We start from the raw sequence: 11,512 nt of genomic DNA on the forward strand, positions 1-11,512 counted from the left end.
AATTATACTTTTTTACTAGCAAATTAAAATAAGGAACAGAAAAAAAAGCTCTGTAATAGTTCGAACACACTGTCATTTTTGGGTCACGATGGTTCTGTGCGTTAGGGTGTCCCGTTTTAGCTCTTTGAAAAGTTGGCCGCTTTCAATTTATGGTTTTACGGCGGCCATGCTTTACAGAACATAAATTGCCTTCGTATGTCATAATGTACTTTATTTAATTTGGAGCCAAAACGTGAACTCGATATATCGATCCATTGGGTTGGTCGCCTACTATATAATATGTCTTTTTAACTACTGATCTGTGACTCTTTTCAAGAATGGGGCTTGAGACTTTTCGGAACGTCATATTAACCGGTGGCTTTCATGAAGTGACATTATCTGGCGAAACAAGACGGGGGAAAAGAAAAACAGATATACATGTTGTCTTGTGTACGCGTTCCGGAATAGACCTTAACATGTTACTCCTGTATCTCCAACGCGTCCTAAGCACCCTGACCCTCCAGTTTATAATGATGTGATACGGGTCTCATGTTGCTAATTTGTTAATGTGGCTCTTTATCCTAATTTGATATGCGCTTCGTTTACTTTGCATTGCGTTCTTATATTATTGTGATATTATAACTATTTGTAATCTTAACTTTTTTCTTCAGCCAGATCAAGACAAGAAAGGACTTAGATTTATCAACTGTTGGTGAACATCGACCCAACTTATGTGTCTACTTCTATCGCAAGCTTAGATTTGGTCTTCATTATCTCATTGTTCTTTATACATGATATGACGCTCATCCTTTAGGGCAGCAAGAGTTGTTTTTTTTTTAAATTTTATTTAAGGGGATCGTGGCCAATTAGCGTGATCTGTTGTCGGCATGCCACCATGTTTTGCGCTCTTTCACAATTCCTAGACCGGAGCAGCAGCAACAGCAATAATAACAACAACAATGCTTCGTCTGTTACCGGAGACAGAACGGATTCTTCCGAGACTTCCTCCATCGGCACCATCAACAGCGGTAGTGACGGAAACAGTGACTACTCTTGTACGATCAACAGCAGCAGCAGCAGCAACAACAACAACAATGTGAAGACTAAGGATAATAATAAGTTCATTTTTCAAGATGGCCTCTTCACCGGAAGTGGTAAGGACACCTTCCGGCATAACAGGCGCCATCTACCCACGCCCCACGGCCCCTATACAGTGGGTAGTGTGGATTTGATGTGTGATCTTTCAGACCACGGAGCTTTCTTTCGGATGTACTACCCGACCTCGCCGACAGATATCCATGTGAGTACCCATAAGTCAATGGTTAGGACAAGCCCTATAAACATAATTAATTAACAGGCATCTATATACATATTGTGTGACTGAGTGCCTCTAAAGGGTATTGTGTGAGGACTTTTTAGGTGGTGAAAATTAAATTTATTGACAGGACTTGTGCCAACATTCTTTGTTTTAATAAGATACAAGATTATAAATTCTAAAGGAGCTAAAAATTCAACTTTCATATTTCAGATCTTTTTGAATTTAAAGTCACTTCTTTTCGACATAATAGCAGGTGGAGGCAATGGATAATATTTATAAATATTTATAAATAGAAGGAATCAAATTAAAGTCATTCAACTCTTTGTTATTCTTTTTAGACAGCCACTTTAATGGTTAGTTCTCGCTAAATTATATCAATCATCAGGCTATAAGCGCTCAGTAATGCACATAGTTTTGTTTGGTGGTGCCTTATATCCAACTGATGGATGTTGTCAATATTTTACCTAACTGCTTATCAATAGGTTATTTGGGGGAAGATGTGTGACATTTCTCTGGAATTTTGTACGCCGTCCTTCTCTTCCCTTTGCTTTTGAGGCGAGCGCTCAACCCACTGAGCGATCGATGGTGTGCGTTTCAGCAAAATACTATTTCACCAGTTCCGTCAGCAAAATGGATTGTACCAGCACACAAAAGTACATTATGTGTAGCCTTTACAAAAGTACACTATGTGTAACCTTTAAGGTTCATTATCTAGCAGAGAGATTCAAAATTAGAATAAATAATCATCTCCTGACCCAACTGGCGATCTGAGAACAATCACAATGAAATGATCTTACTGGCGTCAATCTCATTTATTCTATTGTGACGCCGGAGTTGGGGGGGGGGGGGGGGGGGGGTGGCTATTGAAAAAAAAAAAGAAGAAGATTAATGAATACACGGTATAAAATGCTTTCATTGTACTTGGCATTTCTCGCGTATGCGTGTCCCAACGCCTCTCTTTGGTTGTAAGGCGAGCGCACTTCCAACCGAGCTCTGCAGAAATACGTCTCCTTTTGATCGTTGTGTGAGCGCTCTACCACCTTAGTCATTGCCGGATCCCCAGTGTTTTTGGGCTCATGGAAACTAAACATATTTGTAAAATAGTTTCGTTGTACTTGGCATTTTTAATTTCTCTTGTTTTTTTTTTTTGTTTTTTTGTTTGTTTTTTTTTTTTGGTCTTTTGGTTGTTTTTTTCTTTTTTTTTTTTCGGTTGGGGGGGGGGGGGGGGGGGGGGTTGGTAACTTTGCCGAACTTCTCCCTTCTTTTATGAAACGAGTGCTTAACCAACTGAGCCATCCATCAGACTCCAATGTTGGAAGTTCTTGAAAAAAAAATAAAATAAAAAAGAAGCAGCAGCTATGTATAAAATGTTTTCGTTGTACTTGACATTTCCCGTGTGTTTTTGGTACTCCACCCAACGCCTCCCACGCGTAGCAGGAAAAGAATCCAAGGCGTATACTCTTGACAAAACACATTTTTATTTATTTTTTAAAATTAACTCACTCAATCCTAGAGAGTTTTGCTACTTTTCAAAATTAGGGGGGGAAAATGTATTAAAAATTAGCATGTACATAGATAGTTTTATTCAACTACCAGTAACAGGCAAAAACTATAAAACATTAGCTTTGATACTACTTCTATAATTTGTCTCAGAAAAATGTAATATATAGGCATGGGGTAAAAGTAACCCCGGGTAAACTACGGATATAGTCGGTGTTAGGGTTGAGTGAGTTAATAAAATATTGAGCTTTTATATAGCGCAATATCCACTAAACATGCTCAACGCGCTTCACAAGGGATCCCTCTGGCTGGCCAACAACAACACTTGACATTTAGGACGGGGCATGACGCCTGTTAGGCGATATTACAAAGTTTTCGCACAGAGACAACGCTGTTAACGGCCAGGTACTCATTTTACACACGAGTACTACGGTGAGAGAATGTGAGTAAAGAGCCTTTTTCCAAGGACTCAACTATACGCCGAGCGAGCGAGACTCGAACGCAGGACCTTCCGATCCGAAAACGAGTGTCATACGACTAGACCATATTATAGCCGCACATTTATTAATTAAAACTTCATTTTGGCCACAAAACATTCACTTCAAATATCGATCGAATAAGAAGACCCTTGATTTGCCTAAAAAAAAAAAACAGTTTTGAAAATTCAAACCCGAGGCCGACGGGTACATATTATTTGCAGGTCTGACATCCAAACCCACTTATGGGCGGGCCTAGTTTAACATTGTTGTATTGGACAATATTTTGCGTAATTTTTTAAGATTTCCATTCCGACAATGAGCCCATAAGGAATTGGGTTATCAGACCTGAAAGATAAGTGCACGTCGCCCGATGTTCAAAAGACGTTCCCAATGAAGTGTCGGGTTTAAACTCTCTCCTTACTTACCAGCCATTTTCAGGATTTTCCCCAAAACTTCACCCACCTAACACTTCTTCCAGTGTCATCTCATGGGTTGAGGTCGACTTGAAATGACACGCCAATCTTCCCTGTTGACGGCTTGCTGACTGCATTCAGCTGCCGACAATCCTGTCCATGTCCTCACATCATCTATCCAAGTTCTTGCTGGCCTGCCTCTTCCTCTTTTCCCCTCAACTCTACTCTCAAGAATGTCCTTGTTGACAGTTTGATGGCGTCTTAGGTGTCCAAAATACTTTAGTTTTCTTGTTTTTATTACTTTCATTAGGGTCGGTCTGATATCAAGGATGTCACAGACTTCTTGATTTGTTTTCTTTTCTTTCCAACTGATTTTTCCAAGGCGACGGAAAGTCCACATTTCAAAGGCCTCAATTCTTTTCTCTATTTGTTTGTTCAAGGTCCATGTTTCTGAGCCGTAGAGAAGTGCTGAGTGGACATAACATTTGAGTATTCTTATTCTCGTTTTCATCTGCGTTTGTTGCGAAGTTAAAATGTTATTCAGTTGACACCTAACACAAAAATATATATATTATCACTCAAACACAATAACAGGAAGGTTTGTGGATAAATCATTTCTTTAGTAAAACATGCTCTACAACACACTGTTCGTTTTCTTTAAATTTTATGAAGCACAAAAGAAATTTGAATAAGAAAGATGTTGGTTGTACCGTAACGAATGTGACGATTTTCCTATGGTTGGTAAGGACAGGGTTAAGACTGTTTAACTGGTGATCTTTCTCGATTGACGATGTGAGTTGAACATTTTCTGGCCAAATTATATTTAAAAAATAATCTAAAAGAAAACTGAACAGATGATGCTTGGAACTTACTTGAGGTTACGAACCTGAGACTTCAGTGAAATAATTTTTGTTTTAAAGGAAGTCTCAGGTTTTAAGACTTTTAAAAAATATAAGATTTGGAGATATTTTAATCGATCGGTATTTGAAGCCAACGTTTTCTGACCAAATTGGAAAACAAAACAACAATAAAAAAAAAAAACAAACAATAAAAAAACAAAAAAAACAACAACAACAAAAAAAAAACACCAAAAAAACCACAAACAAACTAGACTACAACCAACTCCCCCCCCCCCCAAAAAAAAAGACCCCCCCCCCCCCCCAACTGTACTCACATGTGCGGCCTTTTATTATAAAAGGAGCAGGATTGCCAATTAGGCGTTTTTAAAACCCTTGTAAAGCGCTTAGAGCACGATCAATGAATATATTGCGCTATTTTAATAAAGCGCAAGATTTTTTTTGTTTTGTTTTTTTGTTTTGTTTTTGTCTGTTTGTTTTTTAAAGGCGTTTGTTTATTTTTTAAAGGCGTGCCACAAATCCCGTGCTTTGATTGGTAAAAAAAAGAAGCCACTTGTGAATCGAGACGATGGTGATTCACGGACTGGATCGAGGACTGTGTCGGCATGTAGTAGTCGTGTTGTACAGTACATTATATCGTAGTAATAGCTAACGGCATCACGCCCTCTTCTATTATTAGTTTGACGCGACTTCTCTTTTGTTTATCATGCATTATATATATATATATATATATATATATATATATATATATATATATATATATATATATATATATATATATATATATATATACATATATATATATATATATGTTTTTTTTTTTTTTTTTTTTTTTTTTTTTTTTTTTTTTTTTGACCCATCGTCTAAATGTGTTAATTCTGTCGTGTGTGTGCATCGAGAACTGAAAATTGATTCTTCCGTATAAATTATGAACCATCCATGTTGACAATCGTTGCTGTTCGAAATCGATTACTATTTCAATCCGATGTTCTACCCACCACATGATACAGGACTGTCCATGTTATCCATTTTTACTGTTCGAAATCGATTACTATTTCAATCCGATGTTCCACCGACCACATGATACAGGACTGTCCATGTTATCCATTTTTACTGTTCGAAATCGATTACTATTTCAATCTGATGTTCCACCCACCACATGATACAGGACTGTCCATGTTATCCATTTTTACTGTTCGAAATCGATTACTATTTCAATCCGATGTTCCACCGACCACATGATACAGGACTGTCCATGTTGTCCATTTTTACTGTTCGAAATCGATTACTATTTCAATCCGATGTTCCACCGACCACATGATACAGGACTGTCCATGTTGTCCATTTTTACTGTTCGAAATCGATTACTATTTCAATCCGATGTTCTACCTACCACATGATACAGGACTGTCCATGTTGTCCATTTTTACTGTTCGAAATCGATTACTATTTCAATCCGATGTTCTACCTACCACATGATACAGGACTGTCCATGTTGTCCATTTTTACTGTTCGAAATCGATTACTATTTCAATCCGATGTTCCACCCACCACATGGTACAGGACTGCCGGACCCCCTGCAATCGGACCTGTGGGTTGTCAAAAGAAGTAAAAATATGTTGAGTTGTCATGTCTGTTACTGTTAAGTTTATTCAGTTATTAAAACAAAAAATAATCGATACATTCATTATAAATTTAGATTTATTTATTTATTATTAGTATTATTTTTTATTTTGGTTGTAGATGTAAGGAATATTACTTATTAAATATGCGTAATGTATGACTGATCATATAATTAATGACAGGGAATTTTATGGTGATGTGGGCTATCTAAGCATAAATTTTATTTTGATGTATATATTCGTGTCAAAGAGAATTTGTTTTTTGTTTTTTGTTTGTTTGTTATTTTACTGCCCTTTGAAACTTGACCACCAATCCAGAATATCGTCCAGTCAACCCAATCTCTCATCTCATCTCTTCGCTTTTAGATGTTTCAAAAGTTTATTTTTAGACAATTAACTGCCAATATAACTCATATAGGAATTTATATAATATTTCCAATCAACAAATTAATTAAGTAAAATCAATAATGAAACGGCAAACAGTGATAATAATAATGATGATGATAGTAAAAATAGTAATAATAATAATAATAATAATAATAATAATAATAATAAATAATAATAATAATAATAATAATAATAATATAATAATAATAATAATAATAATAATAATAATAATAATAATAATAATAATAATAATATTAATAATAGTAATAATAATAATCTAATGATTTAGTTAATAGATTAATTGTTTAATAGGTTGAATTATAATTAATAATTAATTAAATCGTGAGACAAAAAATATATTAAAAAAAAAAAATTAAAAAAAGAGAAGTCCTTGGTACAACTCAAATAATTCACATTTTATGAATCAACATGAATTACGAGATGACGATAATGATTTTTTTTTCACTGTTCTATTTGCTTTATTTACAAAAGATTTATATAATCATGAAATCATTAGAAGCCCCCCCCCCCCCCACCCACCCACCCAAGCCCCTCTGTGTGGTTTTGTTCACCATAAAATTTCCATTCGCTAAGTAAGCATAGTAAGTAATTTATTATGTATGTGAAGAATGTGATAATATTTATTTGACAAGTTGACCGAATCGCATACCAAACGCATTGACTCAATAACTAATCAGCCCCCTCCTCCTCTTCCTCCTCCTCTCCCCCCCCCCCCCCTCTCCCTTCCTGATAAAATTACAGATCGGTCACGGCAAGATAAATGACGCAATCAGCACGGTCTTTAACATTCAGTCCTCTCTCCCTTTCTCACTCTGTCAATGAAAGAACTGAAAACAGGCCAGCCTGACCACATTCTTTACATAACAACAGTTTAAAGCCCCGTCTCTCTCTCTCTCTCTCTCTCTCTCTCTCTCTCTCTCTTCTCTCTCTCTCTCTCTCTCTCTCCCCCCCCCCCCCCCCCCAACAACCCAGCACTATTATAATCACTTTACGATCTTTACACATACGTACCTAGATACGGTCCATTAACATCAGCAGCTATTTGTTCATTCATTCAGTGATCTCTATGACCGATACTTGTTATCTCCCCCCCCCCCCCCACACCCTCCCCCCTCAAGTGTCTGTGGAGCTGATTGTTTCGTATAATAGGCATGTATTGCTGAAGTTAACTGTGCTTTGACCGATTCTTGCCCCCCCCCCCCCCCCCCCCCCTCTCTCTCTCTCTCTCTCTCTCTCTCTCTCTCTCTCTCTCTCTCTCTCTCTCACACACACACATGCACACACTTTGAACCTCACCTTCAGTTACCAATTCAGTACATTCTAATACACTCCCCCCTGCAGGGGATAAACAAACATTACAAATGTTATAGAGTCGACTCTGTGTTACGTTACGGTTACAATATATAGTCACTTTTACCGGTGGGTTTTTATAGATAGTATTCGCTTGGCCAAGAAGCTCACAACATTGCCATCCGGAAGTATAACGGACCAACACACAGTACTGTGGGTAACCATGAACGTTTATAGTCTGGTTAATGCAGTTTAGTGAGAATTACTCATATACGCGGAAGGAACCCCCCCCCCCCCCCACCAAATAAATAAATAAATTAAAAAAAAAAAAACAATAATAAAGACCTGAGTGACGTCAACTTCATTCTATCTATACTATAACTGTGGTGTGGCCAGGACTTTAATAGTGAAAGAGACAGATTTGGCCTGTAATGGCAATGTGTGGCCCGTTCCGTCTGTCGGGTATATTGTAATAATGATTAATAAATAAACTTTTTCTCATCCATGGTGTCAGAATGCACTAAATTTAAAGACAAAACAAGTCAAATAAAAACACTACCTAAACTACGGTCCTACCGAAATAGGAAGACTTAAGCCATACGATCTTACCTCAGGTAGTGGATTGGCTTCGCTCGAGTCTCGATGGGGATGCGAATTGCAAATAATTAGTTTGGTTGCATTTCATTCGGGCAACACAACTGAGTAATTCGAATTAGATTCCAAAATTAACATCGGCGCGGCACCTGTTGCCGGAATATCAACCCTTATTATGTAATCGATACCCTCATATCCTTTGACTTTGACGTTTGTTTGTTATTTCAGGGTTTGCCCAACCTGGCTCGTATCAATACTCACTCATCACAACTACATTTCTCTTATTTTTCTAATTAATTTGTAAAAAACTGGGCATTCTACCCATCAACCACGGCCCAGCAAACCTTAGGGTCCTTTTGAGTATGAAGCGAGTGCTCTAGCAACTGAGCTATCGTGATTCCCAACGTTATTTATTCATTTTTATTTTTATTTTCGTTTGCTTTGGTTTAATATTTGTTATGATTTGTGAATTGGAAAGTCTCCGTTAATGTACGAGTTATAATACTATTGGCAGTTGTCTAAAAATAAACCTTTGAACTTACAACTTATTATGTGAAACAAGTCAAGCGTTTCATATTATTAAGAACTGTTGGTTTTTTTAAATATTATTATTATTATTATTATTATTATTATTATTATTATTATTATTATTATTATTATTATATTATTATTATATTATTATTATTATTATTATTATTATATTATTATTATTATTATTATATTATATTATTATTATTATTATTATTATTATTATTATTATTATTATTATTATTATTATTATTATTATTATTATTATTATTATTATTATTATTATTATTATTATTATTATTATTATTATTATTATTATTATTATTATTATTATTATTATTATATATTATTATTACTATATATTATTATTATTATTATTATTATTATTATTATTATTATTATTATTATTATTATTATTATTATATTATTATTATTATTTATCATTATCATTATCATTATATTATTATTATTATTATTATTATTATTATTATTATTATTATTATTATTATTATTATCATTATCATTATCATTATCATTATTATTATTATTATTATTATTATTATTATTATTATTATTATTATTATTATTATTATTATTATTATTATTAAGATGATCATTGATATTTGTAGAGCGACGTCTTTGATTTCAGACATTGTCGACAATAAATCTTGCATACAAGCCACCCGCCCTGTCGGATTGTAGGTCATTAGGTCAACCGCCCATCCCTTTACTACCTGTTCAGATTAATTGTTGTATATTATGTACTGTCTGTTATGCATACGACACGCTTAACATAAGTATTAACTCATTAACATTAATTATGCATATATATATATATATATATAATATATATATATATATATATATAATATATATATTGTGTGTGTGTGTGTGTGTGTGTGTTTGTGTGTGTTTGTGCACCGTGCACAGCCGTTGACCATAATTGGGCAGCAGCGAAGCTGAGAGGTACGGTCTTTGCTTCCCCCGGGAGCGATCTAGTACCGTTTGCGTGCAAATCCAATATGCTCTACTTTCTGAGCCTTCGACTCCCCGGATGAGGGGGGGGGGGGGGGGGGGGGGGGTATTGGGTGGGTTAATTCGACTGTATCGATCGATGTCTTACATAACGGGACAAAATTATCTTTTGTGTGTGTATGTGTGGGGGGGGGGGGGGGTAACAATACACAATTGACGATGTCCGACTTGTGGGTCAGTGGGTCAGCAAGGGGTCAATCTTTTTTTTTTTTCTTTTCTGTTTGTTTTTTCTTCTTCTTCTTCTTCTTCTTCTTCCTACTGTGCCCAGGTGGGAATTATTACAAAAAGCTGTGTTACATCTTCTCTGTGTCCATATTATCTACCTGTTGTAAGTGTGGTGCTTGTGTTCAATCAAGCATGAACTGTGAGGTTACGTCCACTTTAAATCACCCAATCAATCAATCAAGCCATCAATCACTTTTCTCAAAGGAGTCGCGCGCACACTTTTATATTTGTGTATACGCGTGCTTGTGTGCTTCTATGTGTGTTTGTGTGTTGGTATGTGTGATTGGGGGTGGGGGGGGGGGGGGGGGTCGGTAGGTAGAGAAGATGGTTGTCATTCATAAAATTCTTATTGGTCATCTGATAGTCTTTTGGTTTGTAACGTGAGAGATCGTGTGCGGCTATGTTGTCTAGTGGTATGACACTCGCTTTCGGATCGGAAGGTCTTGGGTTCTAGCCTCGCTCGACGCATAGTTGTCCTTGGAAAAGACTCTTTACGCACATTCTCTCACCGTACTCAGGTGTAAAATGAGTACCTGGCCGTTAACAGCGTTGTCTTTGTCCGAAAAATTGTAATATCGCCGAACAGGCGTCATGTCTCGTACTACATGTTAAATGTTGCTGTTGACCAGGGACCCCTTGTAAAGCGGTTTGAGCACGTTAAGTGGATATTGCACTAAATAAAAGCTCAATTTTTTAATTATTTTTTTTTTATCTAACCCCGTCCGTATCTTCAAGGTTGTGTGTTGGGTGAGAATGTTTTGGGTATGTTTATTTTTACTCGTGTTTCATTGCTCATTACGATATATAGATATCTAGTATGAAGTTGACGTCAATCGGGTCTTTGTTATTGTTTTTTTTTTTTTTTGCCATCCGCGTTTATATAAGTAATTCTCACTAAACTGTATTAATCAGACTATAAACGTTCAAGGTTACACATAGTTTTGTGTGTTGGTCCGTTATATTTCGGGATGCCAATGTTGTGAGCTTATTGACCAAGCTATCTATAGATAGTATGCGGATGACGTCACTCAGGCCTTTGTTATTGTTTTTGCCATCCGCGTTTGTGAGTTGTTCTCACTAAACTGTATTAACCAGACTATAAAAGTTCATGGTTACACAGAGTTTGTGTGTTGGTCCGTTATACTTCCGGATGGCAATGTTGTGAACTCCTTGGCCAAGCGCATTCTATCTATAGATAGTATGCGCTTGGCTAAGAAGCTCATAACATTTCCATCCGGAAATATAACGGACCAACACACAAAAC

General features: G+C 36.1%; 1 protein-coding gene across 1 annotated transcript in view; it reads left to right on the top strand.

Annotated features, from left to right (window-relative positions):
* LOC144957039 (uncharacterized) overlaps nucleotides 1-11,512 on the top strand; it is a 79,342-nt gene that overhangs the window by 7,971 nt on the left and 59,859 nt on the right. The window contains exon 2 of the mRNA XM_078887976.1: nucleotides 651-1,279. Within this exon, the coding sequence (XP_078744102.1) occupies nucleotides 875-1,279 (405 nt within the window). The 5' untranslated portion in view covers nucleotides 651-874. The remainder of the gene's footprint in view (nucleotides 1-650; nucleotides 1,280-11,512) is intronic.

This window comes from Berghia stephanieae, chromosome 11 (genome assembly GCF_034508935.2).
Source record: "Berghia stephanieae isolate SIO BIC M18660-M18661 chromosome 11, UCSD_Bste_1.3, whole genome shotgun sequence".
In the NCBI taxonomy this organism is placed as follows: domain Eukaryota; kingdom Metazoa; phylum Mollusca; class Gastropoda; order Nudibranchia; family Aeolidiidae; genus Berghia; species Berghia stephanieae.